General features: G+C 37.0%; 2 protein-coding genes across 2 annotated transcripts in view; one reads left to right on the top strand and one right to left on the bottom strand.

The window, feature by feature from the left end:
• The window catches only part of LOC145681602 (uncharacterized), a 65,755-nt gene extending 49,073 nt beyond the window's left edge, over positions 1 to 16,682 (bottom strand). Inside the window, exons 1-2 of the mRNA XM_081753226.1 lie at positions 16,410 to 16,682; positions 8,753 to 9,038 (exon numbers count right to left, since the gene is read on the bottom strand). Of these exons, the coding sequence (XP_081609352.1) occupies positions 8,753 to 9,038; positions 16,410 to 16,593 (470 nt within the window). The 5' untranslated portion in view covers positions 16,594 to 16,682. The remainder of the gene's footprint in view (positions 1 to 8,752; positions 9,039 to 16,409) is intronic.
• LOC145680996 (uncharacterized) overlaps positions 1 to 26,480 on the top strand; it is a 1,339,336-nt gene that overhangs the window by 611,189 nt on the left and 701,667 nt on the right. The gene's annotated exons all lie outside the window — the stretch shown is intronic.

Here is a 26,480-nt window from a genome sequence, read left to right as displayed (position 1 = left end):
TTTTCATTAATTCTACGTTGCACACTATGTCTGAAAGAGATATGTTGTCAATTGTTTCTGGCTTTCTTCTTCAGGTTCAATTTAGATTTCCTTAAGTATGCAAGATTCGATGATAGTCTCATCAATAGTATGAGACTTTTTATCCTTGTTTATTAGAAGTGAAAGTTCATATGATGCTTCCACCACCTTCTCATTTTGCTCTTGAAAGGTTCCAAAGGACTCCAACTTCACACGTTTCAGCTAGTTTCTTTTCACAATAATAATAATAATAATAATAATAATAATAATAATAATAATAATAATAATAATAATAATAATAATAATAATAATAATAATAATAATAATAATAATAATAATAATAATAATAAACCTTGAGAGCTGCATCTCTGTTGACAAATGTTGCAATCGGGTGGGGCGGAGAGCATCATTGCTAAGGACAGCGGGGTACATAATACACTGTAGTAGTTGAAAATCACCTTCCTCAACGAACATAAAAACATATCTGATGTAATCTTCACTATACAATCTTCTCTATGAACAGGAAGCTGCCATTTTACTTCACAGACACATATTGAGGCGAATGAGAAATTACAAAGTCAATACAGCATTCACAACATCACAAAATAAATTTCTCAAATCAGAACACCGCACAGTGGTCCGAAACGCCGCAAAACCTGCGCAAAAATCCAAAATATCAAGTACTGAAGTATGGAGTATGAGTAGCATACACGTTTAGTCCATACAATAGTGCATTCAAAAACAGCATTAAGTATGTTTTTTAAATACGAATAGAACGCACATGTAGAGAAGTAAAGTTTGTGTAATGTGTAATTAGAAGTTTGTTGTACAGGAACTGGAAGCAATACTACAGTACCACTCAGCGTCTCCGTTTGAGAACACAAGTGAACGAAAAGGGAAACCCCATGAAACAGAAACTGTAGGGAAGTAGCAATGAGAGGAAGTATATAACTGCTCTCGAGAAACGAACCTGGAGGAATAATGTCATATAAAATCTTAGCATATATGTAGTAGGTGAAATGCACTGTAGTAGTGATTAATCATTCAGTTATAAAAAGAGTACCAAGAGGTACCAGTAAGATTCCTGCATGGGTGTGAAGGACAAAATGTATAGGTAAGTTACATAACAAAAATTGTTGCACATGTTTGTACATTTTCAGACTAGTCACCTGTTAACATGGGTCAGTACATAAAACAATGCATAATTTGATCCATACTAGATCCGCATTATGTACTGTCTTGACACGTTTCGCTTTTCATTTGGTCTTTATCAGAGGTGAATTACTGAACCGCACGTCATTCGCTGTACTTTCGAGGGAGAATGGTTTGAGAACAGTATGTATAGGACGTGCAACACTGGAAATCGCAATCTAACGTAGATTTTCTTTTCAGGCCTAATTGCTTTAATATTGTACACGTTAGTCTTTGTGATTATACCCAATGTGCTTGTTAAATTCAGAAAGTGATGTTTATTATCTGCTTTTTTCAGGAATAATGGCGTTTAGGCCTACCAGAAGAGACCTTTTTACCGTAATGCGGGAAAAGGCTGGCAAACATCATTCTGAACATAAAGGGCACTTGGAAGAGTGCATTATAGGAAAGCTGCGAATTCAGGATAATGAAGAAAAGTGCAAGGAGATAAAGACAGCTATCAAATTGTTCTGCACCAAGATTTTCCAGCGACTAGATAGCTGTTTCAGAATGGTTGATAGGTTTCTTGAACGATATTCTGATTGGCTTAATGCACCTGCAAAGTTACCATTTCTGGAGTTGGCAACTGAAGCTGAAGAAAGTGCAACTACGTCTGGCAGGGGGAGACCTGCTAAATGTTTTCAAGAAAGTAGTGAATCTGTTAAGAGGAGGAAAACAGTTGAACTTCGTGAGTCGTATGGTTCTGACGTTCTGTCTTATGCAACACAAATGAAACTCCGTAAAGAAGGAAAGGTCACAACATCAAACCTGGTGAAAAAAATAACACCTTCATCGCCAACAAGACCGAAGAAAATAAAAGAAGCTTGGAAAACTGCTACAGCTGATCAGCGAATGGATACCCCAGATGAAGCCTTGTCACTAATAGTAGAAGCAAAGCTCACCAAACACCAATACAACTTACTTCGGACCCAAGCTAAGGCGAAAGCTGCTGACCTGTATCCATCCTACCACCAAGTTCTCGAAGCAAAGAAAGAATGCCATCCTCCGTCTGTCTCTGTAACTGACACTGCAATTGAAGTCAGTCTACAAGATCTTTTAGATCACACAGCTAATCAACTTTTACAAGTTCAGATGGCTGTTATCACTCAGATGGAAGAAAGTGAAGTAAGAAATCTCATCCTTTTCTGTAAATGGGGCTTCGATGGTAGTAGTGGACAATCTGCGTACAAGCAGAAAGGTGTTGAAGGGACTATAATTGACAGTGATATATTTGTTACATCTCTTGTTCCGTTGCAGTTATACGCTACGTCATCAAACGCAAAGCAGAAAACAATCATTTGGCAAAATCCGAGGCCATCATCTGTACGCTTCTGCAGACCTCTGCGGCTTCAGTTTCTTAAAGAAACTCCTCAAATATGCAACAAAGAAAAGGAGTACATCGAACAGCAAATTTCATCCCTCAAATCAACGGATGTGACGTGTGCAGATAGACATATTTCTGTCACTCATCGTTTGGTATTAACAATGGTTGATGGCAAGCTATGTAACGCTTTAATGGACACATCATCATCTCTGAGATGTTACATTTGTGGTACTCACCCGAAGGAGATGAATGACCACATAACTAAAGTACGGAAGAGACATGCTAATCCATTGCACTTCCAATTTGGGCTATCAACACTTCATGCATGAATTCGGTTCTTTGAATGTCTTCTTCATGTCAGTTATCGTCTTGACATAAAGAAATGGCAGATCCGTGGTCAGGAAAATATCAACAAGGTTGCACAAAGAAAGAAGGACATCCAAGAGCGGTTTAAACAACAAACAGGCTTATTGGTAGACATGCCTAAACCTGGACCACTAACGACGGAAACACAGGACGTAGATTCTTTGCTGATCCAAAACTGTCTGCAGAAATAATAGGCATAAATGAAGTTCTAATTCATCGCTTTTCTCCCATCCTGCTCGCCATGTCTAGTGGTTATGACATAAACGTGTCATCATTTCAGAAATATGCACAAGAAACTGCAGAAAGATTTGTCAACCTTTATCCATGGTACTACATGCCACTATCTGTTCACAAGATTCTTATCCATGGCCCCGGTATTATCACATCTGCTCTACTGCCAATTGGACAGTTATCAGAGGACGCTCAGGAAGCGCGACACAAAGATGTCAAAAGCTTCAGAGAACACCATACCAGAAAGACATCAAGAAGGAAGGAAATGTGGACCTCTTTCATCGGTTGCTTGTAACATCAGATCCTGCTATTTCCACTCTTCGGAAGCTACCCCATAAGAAGCTTGCTACACTTTCTTCTGATGTTCTCCAGCTACTAATTTCACCTACACAGCAGAAAAGTACAGATGCATGTAGTTCCAGTTCTGTGGACGTAATGGATACACACCTCTCTGCAGACAGTTCTCACAGTAGTGAGAGTGACTACGGTAAAGTTAGTAGGTCCAAACTTCTTAGATACATATATATCTATTTCTGTTTATTTCTATTCATTTCGCCTATATGGGGCCACGTGCCCCGTACCTCCCGAATGGCTACGGACCTAGTTCTCGGACATAATTTACGATTTTTTGTTGGGTTTATGTTATAATACCATGTTTTCCATATAGGAACAACATACACCATGATTTGAATTTCGCTCACACAATCATGCCTTTCGGACCACTGTGCCCCGGCCTGAAAAATTAATGAAACGAACAAGAGCTTCTGAATGGTTAAAATACTACAGACGTAGACAGTCTGTACTATGTTTATTATTCAGAAGCACAATAGCGACACTGTTGAAACGAGAAAGAAAGAACCTGTTATCAATCGAGCACTAATCAGCTTCAAACTAACAAGCAAGGAGCGCGATATCGAGACTCAAATTGCGCAATAAGAGTTACATATACTAAGAGAGCATCAGGTAGTTAGTAAGTTACCAAATTATTAGCTGCAGTCCGCTGGTAGGGAAAAAGTTATGGGACTGTAAACTTCAGCCCATACGAGCCTGGCGTACGAAAACCACACAAAACAGCATTTGGCTTGTTCCTCTTTGTATTCCCATAGAGATAATGAACTTTAACGTATTCCTATCACAGAACATGATGTTTGAGATAAGAAAATCTGTATGACAAGAATTGTAAGTGCTGCCATCCATAGAAATTACAGTGTTGCCAGAATAAGAATACCTCGAAAAGCTTGCAAGCAAATAGTACGTGATCGGGACTTGCGTTGCACAATACGGGTTATAAAGTATATTCTGAAAGAGCATCAATCATGAAGTGACCACGTTATTAGCGGCAGTCCGCCAGTAGGGCAAAATTATGGGGCTGCAAATTGAACATGAGAGACCATGGCAAACATAAGGAATAACCTGTTTGTGTGTGCAACAGCAAATGGTATTTGTTTGAGAAGAGGAGATAGCTATGTAAATGACAGTGTTAAGCCACACAATTGATATGAAGAGCAGAAAGTATCGAGTGATCGAAAGAAAAACAGTTAGTACAATATGCACATCGGACGATAGCCAGCGACGCGCAGTGATAACACATTTCTGTGGTAAGGAAGTCAAAACAGTACTGAATTGGCGTCTGGAATGCTTCCGGTGCGATGTCCAGGTATCCGCTTCATATAAACCAAAGCAAATCATGTTGCGGAACAGGGGAGCGCAGAATTGGTACAGCGTGAACGACTGGAGACGCAGGAAATTGTCACGGTGCCAGATGTTCGTTTCCTACGACAAGACAATTGTGTCAGTGACGAACTTGGCAAAGTTCTTGTAAGGACGGAAAAAGTATACGTCCAAGGGCTGCACCAGTCCTGTACATCTAGCCGGGATCAATTGCTTCTTGAATGTGACATTTGCAGGAACAAATTTATCGGAAAGCTTGTCGTCTTTGTTTGGGGTCCACGAGTCCAGCAAGACATAGATGTTCTCCCTGTTGTTGGGAATGCTATCCCAGAACACTTTGTTATAAAACTCCGACAGCTGCGCTTTCGACATATTCGCTGTCTTCCCGGCAAAGGATCTGATGTTTGGCGGATCCGGGGGCTTATTGTGGGGAAATTTGCCCTTCCCTTCGGACACCAGGACATACATTGGCGTCAGAATTTCGCCGGTAGCAGTGATAACGGGCATGATCATATACGAATGGCTGGTGGAGACAACTGACCCCACAACCGCTCGAACAGGACGGGCTCCTTTTGGACGCAAGGTACGGTGACTGTGCAACTCCTTATCGAACCGACTCTGGTCTGCGTTTATGAGATTTTCAGGTAATAATTGCAACTCCTCCATCTGTGTCCTAACATTGGTGACGAACGCATCAGTTGTGCCTTTTAGCTGCTTCTCATGGTCACTGTTCCGACTTGCGCGACTGACCTCATGTGTTATTGCACGACTGACAATCCTGTTCCTCCTCTTAAAGGTTTCGACTCAGGTCTGCAAAGCCCTAAAGTTCAGCTTGTTGTCTGGATCAATCATTCGTTTGGCTTCCATTGCCCGAATTCGGAGAGTCCTGTCATGAATAATGGCACAACGGTCCACCATTTCCTGAAATTTGGCAAAGCACTGCTTTGTTTATGTCAGACTGTCTTGGCAGAGCCATCTTTAGAATGAAGTTGTACAAGGATGCTTTGGAAAGGCATGGGAACTGATTCAAAACAGTGCGTATTTTCGCCGGCTTTGCTCGCATTTGCCCGGTTTTGGGATTGCGCATTATGAACTTGTACGCTTGCCCCTTGTAATCGTCCCCGACTCTATCATCTGCTGTCTTTGCCCTCTTAATCGGAGGGGGACTCTTCTTCGTATGAGGATCCACTGCTCGCTGCTGGTTTCGGAGGCGTGGCCTGCGAACTTACTTACATGGCGTCTGCACCGTCATCGACATCCGAATCATCATGACAGGCACTTTATGGATATGTAGCGTCAAATCCTAGAGTACTAACCGTTTCCACTACGTCCATATCTCCAGCAAGGATTTCCTCAATTTCCCTGAAAACAGCCTCTTCTGTTGCATTCAAAGAGCGATCAGCTGTTCCGAATCTCTTAACGAGAGCGCTAACAACTGTTGCTGGATCCATCTCCAACAGAATGACAACAAAACCCCGCTACAGTACGACATATTGTGCAGTGGAGAATATAGTTCCGCTAGTTGTCACCTGTAGCGCCCTCGGCTTGTGTTTGTTACAAACTCTCGAATCCATAATAGTTCGACACACAAACTGTTTTGTGGTGACAAGGCTGTCAACAATTTATTGCAAGAACAAACCTTGAAGAAACTGAAAGTATTCACGTCATTTTCTTGCAATAAATTGTTTACAGCCTTGGTGTTTTTCCTGAACACAAACTCTCTTGTTCGTACAATCCAACTACATATGTTTTCTTGATTTTTTTCTGTTTCCGTAATTAAAACATATGTTATAGTATCTATAGTTGCAACTAAACATGTACATAATATTACATACCCCTTTTTTGCGTGTTTGTTGTTCGTGGAAATACATCATAAAATATAACTTACCACATTCACAAATAAGGTTCTTAAGGACCACGAAGGCGCTCCGCGAGACTTGCCATTGGTGTCATCTATAGACATTACAGTGTTGCTAGAATACCCTACACTCTTCGTTAAGGCACGGACTACAAGAATGAATTCAACGGCGTTGGATGATATATCACTGACAACACGAACCGAGTTTTACGATTCGCGAAGCTCGGCATTTATGTTGTCTGTCTATCGGTATACCTCACGATAAATGCGCAACGAACAAACCAATTCGAACCCGAATGACATTTTCACAGATTTATCGTGAGATCTACTCTGCGAAGCACCTTCATACTAATGTTCTCTTCGGAGCTTTTGCACTTCTGTTTACATAATATTCTGTAATGTTAATACAAGTATATTATAACTATTTTGATTCTTACAAACTAAATAACGTATTATGTAAAACGAAGTTCCGTGCGAACCACGAAAACATGATGTCACAAAACACCGTTGTGTTCACTCTCATTCGCTGCAAACCAAGCTTTTCGCGGTATTCTTATTCGGGCAACACTGTAATTTCTATGGAGGGCAACACTGACAATTCTTCTCACATATTTTCTTATGTCAAACATCATGTTCTGTAATGGGAATACGTTAGAGTTCATTATCTCTTGTCAATACAAAGAGGAACAAGTCAAATGCTAAGTTTTGTGTGGTTTTCGTACGCCAGGCGCTGAACTTTAGAGCCCCATAACTTCTTCCCTTCTGGCGGACTGCAGCAAATAATTTGGTAACTTACTAACTACCTGATGCTCTTTCAGTATATGTAACTCTTATTGCGCAATTCGTGTCTCGCTATCGCGCCTCTTTCTTGTAAGTAATGTAGGCTTTTCGTATATTAATTGTCACAAACGTTGCCGAAAATGTACTAAATACTGCTCTGCTCTCTTTCGACCTTACCAACAACTCTGTTTTTAAAGCTTTGGTAGGGTCATCGATGTGTTTAGAAAGTATTTAAAGAAAAAAAATAAGAGCGACAGTTAAAGAATCCATAACTAATTTAAAAAGATCCAAGAACGTATATTAAATAATTACGATTTTTCTTTTGGTTATAAGCTTACAAATATTATAAATGTAACAAAGGGGGATCACGGCGAAATTAAAATACCGCTAATTTTACAGTAATTATGTGATATCTTCAAATAGATAAAATATAATCGAAAAGTGGAACAAGAACTCGCTAGACAATATTATTCTACATGAGATACCGTCATCACGACTCACTTATCTCCTTTCGATTTCCAGCCGTTTAGAAAATCGGCATTTATTTTCGTGTTTCTCAATGGCTACAAACAGAAAGCTACTAGGTGACTCGCGAGAACGGTATGTAATGCAAAATAATATTGTCTAGGGCGCTCTTGTTCCACATTTCGATTATCTTTTATCTATTTGAAGATATCACATAATTACTATAAAATTAGCGGTATTTTAGTTTCGCAGTGATTAGGCCTTTTAAATTAAATATCGTACAAACACAAAATAACTATTGAATAAAAACTGCGGTTTCATAAAGGCCAAATTTGGTAATAATAATAATAATAATAATAATAATAATAATAATAATAATAATAATAATAATAATAATAATAATAATAATAATAATGCACGACAATGGTATAAGAAGTCTTGCTGGAATCAAATATAAAATCGTAAAAATAGAATATTATTATTACTATTATTGAAAATTTGAGGATTCAAAACTGTATTTGAAATTGCAAAAAAGGTCGGCCAAAGTTCCCGTAGGACCAACGAGTAAAACGGATGGGGAGGGGCGTGAATTATGAAAGGTTTATGAAGGGGGACCAGGTAAACAAAGTTGGAAACCATTTGAAAATATCTCTTACTCAACTCAATGATTAAGCAAATAAGTTCTATTAATCTATGAATGTCTGTGAAACACAATCATTATTTCATTAATTTACTAAAGTTGGTAGCAGAAAACTTAATAGCCAAATGAAGTAGTTAGACGTCACCGACTATAGTCTTCTAACATACAAAGTAAAAGATGAATTTAAAAATTTTATTCGTTTACTTACTCTGAGTTAAAATCGTTCCAGTAGCTATCAAGGGTAGGTCTAGAGATTTTCCCCCAACAACATAACAAATGTTTAGGATTCGTAATGTTATACTTGTTAAAAACAGTAGAATCTATATATATAACAGAGTTTGTGATATACGTAAGCGCAGGTGGACTTGCACATTTTATCGAGCGGCTAATATTTAAGTCAAGGAAACCTTGCACTGATTTATCAATGACATCAAGTGTAAGGAACTTACAAGTTCTATTTTTGGGCTTTGCAGTAATATTGTCGCCATACGTAACTGAAAAAGAAATACATATTTATGTTAACACTCAATATATACTTAAATTTACGAGCATACATTGAAAGTGTGTATTGTATAATAGAATAAACGTGATAGCTTCATTTCAAACCCAGTGAGCCTACTAGATATTCCGCAAGAGGGCAGACTACTAAAAATGATGCAAGAGCTAACCATTTTTCTTTTGTCCGTTTTTCGTAAGTGAAAAGAGATAATGAAATATAACTTACCGTAATAATAGATAATTACCCTATACCCTAAAGTACGAATCAAAAGAATGTTCAGTGTTGCCATCCATAGAAATTATAATGTGGCCAGATTTCTATGAATTAAACAAAAATCTAGGTTAAGGCAGCAACTAGAAAAATGAAGTCAACGGTAATAGATAACCTATTATGTTGTTTTGGTTGCTTGTTCACTACTTTTCAAACAATATTTGTATTTATTTTGTAATAAACAGTACAAAATAAATAATTTTGTAATACGCAGCACAAAATAAATACAAATATTATTTAAAAATATTTAACAAGGAACCAAGACAACATAGTGAGTCATCAATTACAATTGAATTCAGTTTTCTAGTCGCTGCCTTAATCTAGACTTTTGGGTAATTCATATTCTGGTCACACTTAATTTCTATGGATGGCAACACTGAAAATTCTTCCAATTCGTATTTACGGGTGTAGACTAATATTATCTATTATTGTGGTAAATTACATTTCATTATCTGTTTTTACTTACGAAAAACAGACAAAAGAAAAATGGTTAGCTTTCGTATCATTTTTAGTAGCCTGGCGCCTTGTGGATAAGACGGAGTTGTTGCAAAATTCGACTTCAGACTTACTACTGATTCCACGTAACCTGACAAACCAAAACACACTTTCTACTCGATTACAGCATCGCTTAGGATCTGCCAAACATAAATATTGATGTTTTACTTATCACTATCAGTCCCTGCTTGAGAAAGTTTAAAACATATGTTTCGTTAACCATAGAAATATCATTGAGAAATCAGTTTTGCCTGCGCATTCAAATCTTCATTTTTTTTTTTTTTTTGCAGGATATATTTATTTTCTAAGAGTTCTTGATCTTTTTATATTGTTTGTCTGATTGCAGTGTAATTTTGTAATATGAGATAATCTATTTTATTTTTATATTAAAAATTCATCTGATTTGTGTAGGTTTGAACTCCTTTGGTACTAGGTGTAACATACAGTATATTTGTTTCCGCCAAGATTTCGTTTCAATCTAATTCAAAAACTGTTACTTCTATCTCTTATCTAAACACTGCAGCCTAAAGGGGCGTGACAAATTTTGTTCTAAAAATGATATACACCGTCAGAGCAAAACTGAAGTTCAGATTATAAACAAGTCATATGCAAGTAATGTAAGCAATCTTAGATATGTAAGCACTTCCAATAGAAGTTAAGTAAAACTACTTCAAAGATTTCTGCTATTAGTTTAGTTTAAAGTGTTAACTTAAATTCAATAGATATAGTGTAATAATACGTATGTTGTGCAGACGTGAAGAAAGCGCGATCAAATTCGACCTATTTCCGCTGGTACTAGACGAAGCTCATACAGACTTTGGCAGTTTTAGGGTTAATAAATAAATAAATATTTCTTCCATCTTGTAGTAAGTAGGTTTTTGTACATGTTATTACATGAAACTGCGTAGTGAGATAAATAACAAGAGATATCGTAGTTGAGGATTGTGAGAAAAGACTGTAATTCCGTCCCTTCTGAATTAATACGAATGACAGGTGAATACTAAATTAAAATTGGAAGGTGTCTAATGTGATCATGCGATAATTTCACATTGCAATTTATATGCAGTCTCTTATGTATACAGTAATCGTAAGTTAACATGATTAATTAATATGTTCCTCGTCTGTGCCTATCATAAAATTACATTTTCATGTTAAATCATGTTTTGTATAAATCTGCATTTACCTCATTGAAGAAGTAGTTTCTCATTAGTGGATAATATATGAAAATATGAGGATAAACCTGCACCAAACCTCATTTCTTAAGTGAACTTACGAGGGGGTATCGTAAAGTTTTCATTATCACCAGGAGGTTATTAAGATATGTTGATGAAATTTTGTCAGTGTTATGGGATTCTTATGTGCATGATGTTAAGGAAATTAGCACCTAATGATTGTTATTTTTTACATGGTATGCCAAAAGTGACCAAAGTCCAAGATGGATAACATTGAGGAAACAATTCTTCCACTTCATGAATAACATCATATGTGTTGTCCAAATGGCGATCACGCAACGGATTCTTCATTTGAGGAAACAAGAAAATGTCACTGGTTGCGAGATCGGGAGAATAAGGCTGATGCTGCAATACCTGGAAGCCACACACCCTTGCTTTGTCGACCAACTTGAGATGGATGAGCTGGTGTTTCTGGAAAAGTCTTAACAAACGAGGAGCCAGTGCGCAGATACTTTAGACATGTAAAATTCATTATGGGTAAATTTTCACACTATTTAAGTGAGACTAGTTTCATTCATAATCGTTTGGATGGTTACACATTTGTCTTCGAGGATTTAACACTTCACTTTCTTCACAGTGGCCGCATCGTCAGTCGGGGATGGTCTTCTAGGTCTTGGGGCGTCTGTGAGGGACATATGACCAGTTCTGAAATTTTCTTTTCCACTTTACATTGGTGTTGTAAGATGGACAATCATCGCCGTACACAGCCTTCATCTCATCATGGATTTTTCTGGCATTATTACACTTGAAATGCAGGAACTTTATCATACTGCAAGCCTCAATCTTATAAATCTTGCAATTTGGTCACTTTTGGCACACCCTGTAAAAATAATAATCATTAGGAGCTAATTTCCTTAACAGCATGCATATAAAAACCAAGCATAACACTGACAAAATTTCATCTTCATATCTTAATAATTTCTTGGTAATAATTAAAACTTTACGATACCCCTCGTATATATAAGTTAGATAAAACGTTTTACGAAAATACTGCGCTAAATTTTCTATTATTAACATAGACTGATAAATTATGAATAATCATCAGATTTTCTGTTTTTCTATATAAAATTTTTAACTTTATTACTTTGAACAGGGATGAGCTTATGAGTATTGCATAAGATATAAAAATAATAATTTAGCCGCACATCATATAGAAATTTATATATTTGATTACAAAGAATTTATATTCAACACCACTAAGATTTCTCACGATGGAGGCAAAAGACTCGAAGATTGGATTCGTATGAAAGTCGTGAAAGAAATTGTCAAAGTATTTAACGAAGAAATACGCTTATCACATCTGCGGGAATCAAAGGGTCTTTTCTACTAAGATGGTGAAATCGGCCCTTGATCCAAGTTGGATCGTTATTAACTCGATCTGAAACTACCTTCCAAAAATTTTGACTAATACCACTACCCCTTATCGAATTATCGTATCATGCATGCTCAAAATTGAATATACCTAGTAATTTTAAAAAAAATGGTGGTGGTGGGCGAAATGTTTTGAAAGTTTCACAGATTGTAGATTCCATGTAGGTGTTTTTTTTTTTTCAAAAACATCGATGCGCATTTTCTGTTTTTTCTGCGTGTTAAAAATTTCAGAAAATTTTAAAAATATTTGAGACGACACGTCGCTGATGTTTTTGTTAAAAAGTTCGAAATACCCTTATGGAGAACATATATTTTTTCGGGGATGAAAGTGAAGGCAACATTGGCAAAAAGAAATGAAACTGAAAACAAACGTGTTTTCGCACACTTTTCCCACCATTTTAGGACCCTCAAGGTCAAACGTCAAACATTTCTTTGCTAGAGTTCACGGTTTTCTTTCTCTTTCGTCCCTTCTGCTTCTGTCGTTCTTCGGCTGCTTCGATTGTGTCCATTTCGGAACAGAGAAGGCCAATTGTATCTCCGTAACAGTGCTTCCACTTCAAGCTTCACAGCTTGGGCTGGGCTCTGGTCTAAATATTAAAACATATTTTGGACTCTGGTCGGGCCTCACATTATAAATTCACGGGCCAGACCGGGCCGGGTTGGGCCCAGGCTAAAAATTCCGGGCAGTGCTGACCTCTAGTGTGAACTCAGAAACAAATTGGATGTGTCAAAGGAGGTTATTTTCAGGGAGATAGAATTGTTCTGCAATAGTGGGCCGAAAAAACTTTTTTTTCAAATTTCGATTGGCCGGATAGGGAAAAATTATCTCGTGTTAGTGGTAGTCAACACACAAAATTTGGATTTTTTTGGTCAACCCCTTCCTTTGCCTCATGGGACTTGAATATTTTTATAGTTGCGGTTATGCAACCCGCACGACACTACGAAGAAAATTGTGCTGCACAGCAATTTTTGTTTTAATTTTCGATTGGCCGGGTTGCGGAAAAGTTGCCTCGTGTTAGTAGTAGTCTACACAGAAAATTTGGATTTTTTTGGTCATACCCTTCCTTTGCCTCAAGGGACTTGAGTATTTTATAGCTGCAGCTATGCAACCCGCACGACGCTACGAAGAAAATTGTGGTGCACACCTATAACTTTTGGTTCTTTTTCATAATGAAGCATTCTGAGGCTGAATATAAAATGGGAGATAAAAGTGAGATGCGATATTGTTCCTATGTGGTTAAAAATTATAATCAAGTAGACGAAAAATTGTATTTTTATGTTTAAATTCATGTTCTTCATATATAGTGTGAAAAATATGTTTTCAACCTTAGATTGCAGATTTTTTTTTATGTATATCGTGAACAATTTCTTTTAAATCTGTTTAAATTATAAAGAACACTTAACAAGTAACGATTTTAAACAAGTAATCTGATATCAAGTAATTTTGAAATCGGCTGTGCTATAATAGAATATATATTACCTACAACGTTGCACACGACTATAATAATAATAATAATAATAAGTAAAGCACTGTTTTATAATAAGCCGAAAACGATATAATTTTATACACAGTCCAGCAGTTTGCGTGTTTCTGCGCTGGCCTGACCTGACAAAATAGTGTTAAAAGATTTGAGTAATGATCAACAATACCCTTTGGACATTTGTCGAGCCGTTCCCGAAGGTTTGTCTCCGAACGACCTTCTGAAGGAAAAGCCTGGACCAATTGTCATGTTCCAATAGTTAATGACAGGTTCTTGCATTCTCCGATTATATATTTGCACCGAAGATCAAGAAGAAGCATTTCGTTGGCTTGCACAGTATATCAGCAAAGTATTTACACAAGTTTGGTTTGAAATAAAGCGAAATTCTTCTTTCTCTCACCAACGGGACCCGACACTTGTGGCTACTCGCTCGATCTGCATAATTTTTTCCAGAGATATTAAGAAGAATCCTGTATATTGTGATTAGCTGCAGCGCTTACTTTGCCCATCTGGAAAACTTGTTGTTGGCAATGATCACAACCAGAACAAAAGTATCGACAAAGATAGAGATCAAGTTTTTCGTGAATTTGTTCCGAAAGTAAACTTAGACGCAAGTAAATATCATGAGATGATCGATTGTTCCTCAACGGACATCACCAAGCCACCATTAACAAGATAATTTTTTTCGAGCCAGATAGAAGAAAATATTAGAACGGTGGCTGCGGCTTCTGAGGAAATTAGATGTTTTCCGTGCCATACGCAAGCGGTGGAGAGGATGATAAAACTAGTTACAAAAGAGTTAGCATTAGTGTGTGGAGCGGATCGAAAAGAAGGCTCTCTTATGACAAAAATAGAGTCTCGAAGAAAAAATGCAAAAATTGAACTCCAAGCAGGACTATCAAATGTAAATGAGCCAAAAACGGAAGCAAGTGGGTGGGCGGGTGGAACTCCATTTGCAGCCACCTCCTCGTGGGTTCTGGGGAGTTTCGGAGTGTATGTGAAAAAAAAAAAAAAAAGCTGAGATACAAGGGAAGGTTTATCAACATTTTTTCATGGCCTATATTGATAATGTGTTTTGAAAACATCAATACAATTTCTTCGTCTAATTGATTATAATTTTAACCACATATGGACAACGTTGCATCTCACTTTCATCTTTCATTTTATATTCTGCTTCAGAATGCTTCATTGTGGAAAAGAACCAAAGTTTATAGCTGTGCACCACAATTTTCTTCGTAGTGTTGTGCGGGTTGCACAGCTGCAGCTATAAAATATTCAAGTCCCACGAGACAAAGGGAGGGTATGACCAAAAAAAAAAAAAAAAAAATCTGTGGAGACTACTACTAACACGAAGCAACTTTTCCGCAACTTGGCCAATCGAGAATTAAAACAAAAATAGCTGTGGAGTACAATTTACTTCGTAGTGTCGTGCGGGTTGAATAGTCGCGGCTACAAAAATATTCAAAAAATGAAATGAAATGAAATCCTTGAATTTTACGTCCCACGGTTTTGCCGGTTAGGCTAAAGGAGACGGTGCTTATGTTATTAACACACTATGTTATTAACTAAGTAGGAAGTGTATGCTGCTGTAATAGAGGAAAATACATAAATGTAGAGTGGAAACTAATAAGAAAGGAGTTGCGTCTGAGTTAAATGTAGTGAAATTGGGCAAAATAGTGAGTGATATCCCGACACACAATGCATATGTTTATGAAGTATTTTTCCACTATGCTCATTTATGCGTATACCAACCATCGCTGACGAGCCTGCTCCCTACGGACACAATCCCTTGCTGCAATTCGGGCCTCCTGCTCACTCTTTTAGAAAGTATTCGTTGTTTTTACTGGCCACCTAGCACAAGTGCTTAATGCACTGTAATTCTTATGCCATACAGCCAAAAACTATACTTATACTCAGCCCTCGTAAAGACAATCTGCACCTATTAACGGAGCTCCTCCTTTAAGAAATAGCTTCTGAAGCAGTAAGAGTACATGTGATGCTGAAAGAAATTCGTTTTCTATGAATGTAAGTATTCTTCTATTAAATGGTTATGACGTAGGAAAGAAGTATAGATGCGTACGGAAGTAGAGAAAGAACAAAAGAAACATTAACATAAGAAATATATGTGATTAACTGTGAATAGGGAAGGGTTAAAATGTAACAGGGGGAATTGTAGGTAAGGTATATGCAAGTAACAGATAAGTAGTAATACAACGTTGAAAACAGGTTCATGTGGGTCTTATCCGGTGCCGCCACTTGCTGTTGTTTAACTCAACTAAACTGCAGAAATGAAAGATGAGTAACTGTGAATAAGGTTAGGAAAGAACGTTGAAAATAATTTCATGTTGCTGCGATCAAGAGAGGCCATCAGCGGAACCTTAGTCATAATTTAAAGTCAACAACGTTATTTACTGCGTAATACGTTGGCAGAAGCATCGCTAAACTGCAAAATTTATAAATTAGTGAGTTTAGCATATCAACCGTAACATTGCATACAGACTTTCCATATGCACTTACCTGTGTTTCTTTCATTCTTTAATTTTGAATTTGAAAGAGGAACCTGCCATAATGAGTGTGTGAGAGAAAATATTTGCCAAAGAGAGGCAATTACGAGTATGAAATAAAACTCTTTTCTTCTCAGTATTCGAATTATGCGACACTTTTTGCAAAACCGTTTTAAACCTTGTTTAGTATAAGTCATATTTGTAATTCTTTTAACTAATTACATTATTCAAGTAGGCCTACATGATCGTCTCATATTACTTGAAAACAACTCTAGATAACAGTTAATCAGCTATAGCAAAGATTATTAACTATAGATTAGTTATTATTGTGTTATTCTGTACGTCTTCTTCTTCTTTCATTCATCACCTCAAAAGAAGTATTATATCTTCAGATGCAGTTTAAGTTACAATATTCTATAATATATAGTATAGTTTTGTTATTGCAATAAATTTGAAAGAGTAAATTCAATGTCAAACTAATAAAAATTATTGATGTTGATGACAGATGGCGAATGAATCTGGATCTCCTCCATTTTATGTCTTCTTAGAAAATACAGAATTAAATGGAGATATTGCGTGAGCTTTTAACGTCAGAATGGAATTGTTTCAAGGGACGCAAATCATTCTTAGAAAAACAACTTTACCGGAAAGAAGAAGAAAAGTACCTAAGAAATTTTAGAAGGGTTGTAGGTGCAATGTCCCCAAAGTCATCCTGTCTCAAGGTGAGCAACTTCATCCACCATAAAACAAATTAGGGCAAAAGCACCAGTCAACCTGTGCTTTTTTCATTCAAAGATTCCATAAGACATCTTTCACTTTCATGGAGCATATTCATCAGTTCTTAACTTTTATTAGCTGCGCAAGGATTTTGTTAACTAATTAATGAAATTGAGCATCGCAGTGGTGCGCAACCAGTGTTGCCACACTTGGTACAATTGTACCAAATCCAGCCCTTTTTGTCATTCATTTTCAGCCCCTTTTATGAAAAAGTTGGTACACTTCTACCCAATTCAGCACCATTTAAGAAATACTTGTCACATTTTCAAAAGTGTCAGTAAGATTTCCTACATCTCACGTTACTCATACTGTGTTGGACTCTTTAAAAATGCTGTTCAACATTCATTCTGTGACGTTGTACCGATAACGGTACGAACTTTGTGTGGAAAATTCGTAATTCGAACTATAACGGGAAACAAATAACGCTAGATGGGCGGATGAAGGAGACGAGAAAGAAGCAATGTGGTGGAAGTTTTAGCTTTAATCTTTAAAACAAAAAGCACACACACATACATTGAATCAAGTGTTGAATATTCTGATGAAGACCTCTGTTATATACTTTCCACGTGCGAGAAAAGTTTCATCTACTTCCACACTTGTTCGGCGTCATCCAATTTGGATGTTTTTAAAAAGTAATTTTTTAAAAAGACCACTTTCTTGATTTGAACTAAAGAGGGGGAGTAGGTGTTCTAGAACTTTACCTCTTTTAGTTTTCTGCTATAGAGTAATGTATTACTTTGGTATAAAATAATGAATTCAGCCCTTTTTTTTAAAAAAAATTGGTACTATTTTTCAGCCCACTTGAGAGCTGGTACTGTGGCAACACTATGCGCAACATTCGCGTTAGGGTAGAAAAGACGTTCAACTAAGAAGATACATATGCTCCTATTTTCTTCGTTTCAAGATCAACGAAGTAATCTATTGAGCAGTACAAGCATTTAAATGTTACTAATGAGTAAAATACTTAGACACCGTGCTGTTATTTAAAACAAGCTCATGTTTATATTGTGAAGAATAGATAAGTATCACGAGACTGAAGTAACGGATTATGCTTCCAAAAATAGCAAACCCTTTACTTCTTTGCTTTGAGAATGCAATATTGTAAGGGGCAGATTGAGCTGAGCTGAACTGTTCTTAATAGCAATTAATGCCATTGTTACTTGAACAGTAAAACATATCGAATAAATAAAAGTTGTTTTTAAGTAGAGAGAGTTTACACAATGATTATCAAAAATGTAATTGATGCCGAAATCAGTTTTGAAGTATATCTATGATTTATTCGCTCAGACTAGCAGCGTTCACCCCGCTTCGCTGCGGTCACCCCGGAACGCAATAAACTTTGTTACTTAGATAATTTTTACTTTTTCGCTTTCAAGTGATATGATAAAAACCATTATAACGCCTGTCATTTATGTTAACCCGCCGAGTGACACGGTCATGCGGGTTGCATATACATACGTTTATTTTTATACCTATGATGAACTAACAAAGGAGGACACCTGAATGGTCAATTATCTCAAGACACTGGTAATTGAAAATTAAAGTGATATGATAAAAACCATCTAGGGTCCAAATCCTAATAACCCCCCAAAAATAAAAGAAATTGGTTCAGCCGTATTAGCGTGATGAGCGGACAAAGGATTTGTACGTTCTCTTTTATATATATAGATTAAAAATACAGAAGCCACTAAACAAAATATTTTATTATCATGTTTCTTGATATCAATAGATTTGTAGTGGATTCTAATTTTAATTTTCTTATCGTCTGCTCAACATCGGTGTACGGATTTACAATATGGATACAAACTATTAATATAATATGAAAGCTATTATTCCAGTTACTACTGTTCAGTTTGGTAATTCAGCATGAAGTATGGATGGCAGAGGAGCAACAGTAAGCAATAAGGATTCAGATCGCAGAAGCAGATGGTATTCAAATCACTATATATATATACAAACCTATATACAATGAATACAGACCCACCTATTTAAGTAACTCGATGCACGCTTAACTTATGTATAATTGTATTGTATGGAAGAATTTTGTTTCTACGTTACACGACTTACATGTTTCGCACCTACATAAAGAAGTTTCTTAAATATTAGGCTACTCGGCCTTTATGAATTAACGTATTTTACCTCTACATTTTCCAAAATGTGGCCTTTATATTCTTAGTCTGAATCAAAGAAACGAACTGGCCTCAATAACATTATCAAGCTTCTCCCAATGATATTGATTCTCTTGTCGCATGACTTTAAATAAAAACAAAAGGGCCCACAGTAAGACGTAAAATTTGTTAGGGGATATTCTCGTATCTCATTTCGTCATCAAGATGCCATAGTAAGCACTTTAGACTATCATTGCTAACAGGTCCGTAAAAAATGTAGGGGGGATCCGGGGGGCCCGATCCAACCATATTATAGTTCATCACAATATTATAGTTCATTTGCAAGCCTACCGTGAAAATTTTAGGGGAGTTAGCAAAAGTTTAGGGGTCCCGGCTCCTCTAGACCCCCTGGATACGGGACTGACTGCTAATGAATAACTCAGCCCACCGAGCTGACGCAGCACTTACTGCGCAAGTATGGACATGTTTCAGCATGCACCAGGAAGCAGACTGCAACATATAACCAAATTTCTTCAATTGTGATATCTGACAAGACTTTTAGATTTTTCTAAACAATTGAAGTAGTTAGGATTATATTCAAACAAGAAAATTATCTTGGAAGGCGCATCTGAAATATCTCACAAAGAGAGGCATAATAATGGCCAGGACAGGTGTCACGTTACAAAATAGGTTGGATGTCACAAAATTGTTCGGGATTGTTTTTCACAGCCTCCACAGTTAAAGGCACAATAATATCTTGCTACATCTCGAAGTGGTTTCCATCTGTGAACGCACCACCTTTGAAAAGAGGCCCGATTATGTGATCACCTAATATTCCCGCACAGACATTCAACTTCTGTGTGTGTTGCATTTTGCCTCCATGTAAAATATGGGGATTCGCGTCACTTCAGTATCTGCAATTTTGCCTGTTCAACAAGCAATTCAGTGAAAAGTGCTTTCATTACTGAAGCATGCTTATCAGGTAAGCAATGTGTGATATGAATGCATATATTTTATTCACGCTCGAACCTAGCCATAGAAGCTAAATACACGGTTCTGATTGGTTGAAATTATAGCATACATATAGTACAAATCAAACGCCAGCTGATGTCGGTTCTCGAGGTCGAGCATGTTAGGGCACGGACTAGTAATAAATTTCGCTTTTGGCGTGAGTTCAAACCCAGACCAAGGAAAGTCATTTTTTTAAATTTTCATAACACTTTTATCGTTAAAATCGGATAACATTATATTCATTTGCCCTTGTACGTAATATATAATGCATGAAAAGAAATTTCCTTACGTTACAAAACATAGTTGAGCAAGCATCAGCGAGTGAAGGGTTCTAGAAGCCCGACAGGGCTCGTTTTGTTCCAGCTTGATCCACATGATAATACCATGTGACATTATCTCGCACTCGGGTTGTGCAACTTCCATGTAAATCAATCTCACCTGCTTTCTTGTGCAACAGTTTACTAGGGTAACGCGTGAAAAAAATAAATATGCGATATGAATTATTATGAGTTGGGTGGTGGAGGCGGAAATGTGAACATCAGTTTAGTGACATGCTGCGTGGTGCAAGGGGTGAGGGAAGAAATTGTAAGTTAATATTACGGAATGTGTTATTCTTTTTTTTCTTAATTTACAAGTAAAATCTGCTAAGGCATAATCATTATTTATGAGCCATGAACATATAAATCATCTGTGAACATTGAAACTGTAAAAAGAAAGTGTGGTTAAATCCTACGCAATGCTAAGGCAAAGTTAGCTTATAGTGACTACCTAGCACAGGACTACCTCGGGAGAGTAATACTCCCTGAAGTAGGAACTAAATACATGGTTCTGATTGGTTGGCATTATCCGTTTCTTGACACGTAGCACACATATAGCAGAAATGAAACGTTTGCTGCTATCGGCCCTCGTGGCCTTACAGTCTGTGCGTGGTTGGTGAAGTGTGTGGATGCCTCTGCGCGCTGTGCAATAGGGCAGGCTTTTCTGTGACTTTCGTGCTGTAATCATATCAAATTATCTTCTTTAATAGATATATCGACGGAAAATCTGTTTCTTTGCATAAACTATTGTTTTGTAACAATAGGAAAGAAACACAATTATGGATAAAAAGGTAACGCAAAACACAGTTAAATTTTCATCTGCTAGACAGACAATGAATGTTCGACCAAAACCTTTTGAAGTTCATATTTGCGTAGCAAATGTTGTCAAGTTAAATACTGATCAAATTGAGAGTTTGCATTTAAATAGTGATGAGTATTATATATATATATATATATATATATATATATATATGTGTGTGTGTGTGTGTGTGTGTGTGTGTGTGTGTGTGTCTAATTTATATCCCAAAGTGCTATGGACAATATTTTACGAAACTTGCCGGATAAGTTACCTTTCAAGCATGAAAACGGCACTGTAAGTGACGTGTTCATAACGAGTGCAAACAAGGATGTAACAAAAGTTAAAATAGTTCATTTGCCTATGGAAGTCGAAAATCATTCAATCAGTGCTGACTTACGTAAGTACAGAAACATTTAAAAAATTGTGCAAGAACAGTGGTCAGAAAAATTTATATTTCCTGTAAATAATGGGAACAGACTAGTGTACATAGAAATCAAAAAGCATATCCCCTCACGACTTTTAGTCAATGGTCGTCGTGTAACAGTATCGTACTATGGCCAGTCTCCAACGTGTTTTTCTGTGGTTCAAACCAAGATCTTGTGCATCGTTGTTTATTGAACAAAAATAGTCAAAAAGGGAACCGTCCCGCATTACGACATTACATGATTTATTACCAGAGCAAACGATACAAACTAATAAAGGCTATATTGAAATCGTAATAAAAGAGACGACTGGCGCATCCAGCTCTGTAAGTGAATGCATTAGTGGTGACGAAAAAGGTAGACTTACTTTCGCACAGGTACATAAAACAAATTAAGATCAAGACTTTGCTACTTCAGTTATTGACACTTAATTTCCGACTATGCTCAGCACATTATCGAACCAACAAGCCTTAACTCTTTAAGAACAAATACATGAACAGAGTACAAGCGCAAGCGCCAAACAAGTACATACTACCGTTCGTTCTAACAGTGAGGTCTCAAATAAAATTGATGCTTTTATCGAAAACGTTTCACAGGAATAACCCGGTTCAGCTGACGCAAAATCAGCAAATGTGAACGAGGAAACTGTTAGCGCGGGAAATAGCGAAACTGGTGTCGTCTCCACATTACGGAAGAAAACTGTACTTCATTATCTTGTTCAACGAAGAAATGAAAAGGAAGTTTAGCCGAAAACAGTCAGACTGGCAATCAACAAGACCTATTACTGAGTAAAGAAGCAGAAAAGGTACAGGATGATTCTAATATAAATGAACCTACAACATAGTTTTTCTTTTCTATATTTTACTGTGGTTCCATGACATGTATCTATAATGTTCGGTTCTACTTCAGTACATTCGCATGTGCACGAAAAACATAGAACGAGTATACATTCCTGGATCTACTAGGTCAAATTAAATATCTATGTTTGTATACACTCATATACATATACAACTCTATGTACAAACTAAGAACTAACGAATGCTGTAGTTTCCAATGCCAGGCGTATTGGTACACTAAATATCAATGCTTTTACAAGTCCTATAAGAAAGCGGGCATTGACAGATTTTTTTTAAAAAAAATCATGATTTTGATATTCTGAGTTTACAAAAACTGGTGTTTTCGGAATTCGATTTCTTTTACAAAATAACAATGCATATTTGAATATTGGCTTAGATGGGAGACATACTGCTTTTGTAATAAAAAAAGAATATCGGTAGACTATGTGCATCGAATTATTTCAGGGAGATGTATCAGCGTGGTGTGTGATACTGTTCTGTATGTTAACGTATATAGTCCTTCTGGAACAACGAAAAGAAATGAACGTGACATCTTTTTTAATGAAGACCTTATACCCCTAATACCATCAACAACGACTAATATTGTGTTATGCGGCGTTTTTAACAGTATCTTGATAAAAGATGATACAACAGAACAGTTTAATAAATATTATGCATTGGACAATGTAGTGCGACAACTAAAGCTACAAGATGTTTGGATTAATCAATATACACTACTGAATATATGTACATAACTTCGACAGTTAAATAACGGCTCGACAGAAATATGTCTCCCAACAAATGTTACATAATGTATGCTCAATTTCAATTGCCCCAACCTCCTTTTCTGATCATACTGCGGTCTCCCTAATATTAAAACTTCAAGGTATTACACGTAGGAGATACGGACGCTATTATTGGAAAATAAATGAACAGCTTTTGTTTCCCGACGACACAAAGCTGCTATTTAATAATATATGGTAGTATTGGTGTAAACAACAAAAGTATTTTTTTTACATTAAACGCTTAGTGGGTGCTCTATTCAAAAGAAAAAAATTAGGAAGTTTTTTTTTTTCAATGGATGGGTGCGGAAAGACAACAGGACAGTAGAAATACATTAGGATTTTTATTTGGTGTATTAGATGATTTGTGGAAAGCTAATGCGACTCCACAGAACTATTGGCGTGTAAAAGAAATAAAAGCAAAAATTCTAATAAAATAAAAGCAATACCTCGATGGCAATCAACATACTATACAAACGGTAGATTTATTGACGAATGAACGCATGACCTCTATCATGTCGTTTGAACGCAAACGGAAAAACAATAATTATATAGACTATACAACCACAGTATGGGAGAAATATAACAGCGTTCTCAGAGCTTATGACTCAATTTCAGGAATACTATACAGACCTTTTCACAGCCAACAAGGTGAGAGATGATGAATGGGGTATACGGACAAAATCTCGCGGCCGAAACATCGCCGCCCAAAATCTCGCCGGCCAAAACCTCGCGGGACAAAATCTCGCCGGGCCAAAACCTCGCGTGGCCAAAACCTCGCCGCCCAAAACCTCGCGTGGCCAAAACCTCGCCGCCCAAAACCTCGCGGGACAAAATCTCGCCGGGCCAAAACCTCGCCGCCCAAAATCTCGCCGGGACAAATCCTCGCCGCGAATGAAACTTTTCTTTAAAATTTACCCAATGTGTTTCCTAATATGCAATTCCACATTACAAATAATAATAATAATAATAATAATAATAATAATAATAATAATAATAATAATAATAATAATATACAAAACATCGTGTGCGTGGGCTTTCTCGGGTTATTTCCGTTTCCTCCCACTTTCTTTATTCGATCATTTCCTTCATCCTGGTCATCTAAGTCTCCTTTAACCTATAGGACATAATCAAGGGACGTCGTAAAAACTCATATATTATTTCATACTTTCATAAATATTATTAGATTTTTGTTAAAATTTTAAGTTTTTGGATGTTCCAAAGTTCACGAAACTAACCTCGTTAGTTGTCATTACTTTCCTTATGCAGACTTTCTTTCCCTATAACCAGTTTAAAAACATCCTGTCGCCCTACCTTCACATTGAAATCCTCTAATACAGAAATAGAATTTTCATATGGTATCGCGGGACTTGGTCAAATACCCGTGATACTTCTTCTGAAACAGCGTCTTTTATACCGTCATCCTTATCATCTGTTGGAACATTTACATTTTGGTCAGGCGAGATTTTGGGTATGGTGATATTTTGGGGCGCGAGGTTTTGGCCCGGCGAGATTTTGGCCCACGAGGTTTTGGCCCCGCGAGATTTTGTCCCGCGAGGTTTTGGGCGGCGAGGTTTTGGCCAGGCGGGGTTTTGGCCTGGCGAGATTTTGTCCCGCGAGGTTTTGGGCGGCGAGGTTTTGGCCAGGCGAGGTTTCAGCCTGGCGAGATTTTGGGCCGCGAGGTTTTGGGTGGCGAGGTTTTGGCCAGGCGATGTTTTGGTCCGCGAGGTTGTCGCCGCGAGGTTCTGGCCGCGAGGTTTTGTACCCATAACTTAAAAGGATGATTGTTATATGTTGATAATAACAGTTTGATTTCCCCAATTTCAAAAGAAGAATTGTTCACTAAAATTAAATCTACAAGGAAGCATACCAGCCCTGGTAATGATGGTATTATTTGTATGTTTTACGAAAAATAATGTGATATCATTGGTGATGTCTTCACAAGTATTAGTAATGAAATGTTCGCACATGGAAATGTGTTACAAAACGAGGGATAATAATTATGATTCCCAAAAACGGAACTTCTGGCAAAATTGAAAATTTGAGACCTATTACGCTTTTAAACACAGATATCAAATATCTCGCATTAGCCTCTTTGTCGAGAAAATACTAGGCTACAATCAAACAGCATTCTCTAGAGAAAACAATATTTATTATACACTAAGCACCATCTGTGACATTATTGAATATTTTCGATTTCCGAAAGTGCCAGCATGTTTAATGTCTATAGATTTTCAAAATGCGTTTGGCCTATTATTATTATTATTATTATTATTATTATTATTATTATTATTATTATTATTATTATTATTATTATTATTATTATTATTCTCCCTTTCAGCAAGTCCTGGGACTAATGACAATTCTTTTCAGTTTTAGATTTTGGCCTCGAAATGTTTCTTCCGCTTTTGTCAGTCTTAAGTTTCCTCTTTTAACTCCCAATATTTTCTCCTATCTTTCAAATCATCAATCAACTGTGTTCTTCTTCTTCCTATTCCTCGCTTCCCTTCCATCTTTCCCTCTATGGCGGTGTGAAGAAGACAATTTCTTCGCAAGATGTGTCCAATCCAATTGGCCTTTCTACGAAGGATGGTGGCTAGAAGTGTCCTCTTTTCTTCTATCCGTTTTAAAACATCTTCGTTTGTTGCTCTCTCTGTTCATTTTATCTTCTCCATCTTCCTCCAACACTACATTTCGAAGCTCTCCAAATATTTACTTTCTAACGTCCGTAATGTGCAAGTCTCTAAACCATACAGTCAAATGCTTCATATATAGCACTGGACCAACTTCTTCTTAAGTCCAATATTGAGCATGCTAGTTAAGAGTAATCTTTTCTTGTTAAATGCTTCTTTAGCTATGGCAATTCTTGACCTGATATCTTTGGTACAGTAAGCGTCTCTCGCCAAAATACTTCCCAGATACTTGAAATTATCGACCTCTTCAAGTTCTCTTTGTTCTACTCTGATCCGTAGGGGCGTGTTTCCATGGGATATTCTCATGACTCTCGACTTTTCGATGTTAATTTCCATTCC

Source organism: Thermobia domestica, chromosome 3 (genome assembly GCF_964235325.1).
Source record: "Thermobia domestica chromosome 3, izTheDome1.hap1.1, whole genome shotgun sequence".
Lineage (NCBI taxonomy): Eukaryota > Metazoa > Arthropoda > Insecta > Zygentoma > Lepismatidae > Thermobia > Thermobia domestica.
Note: the sequence above shows the minus strand (reverse complement) of the source record. Positions and strands in the feature narration are given on the sequence as shown.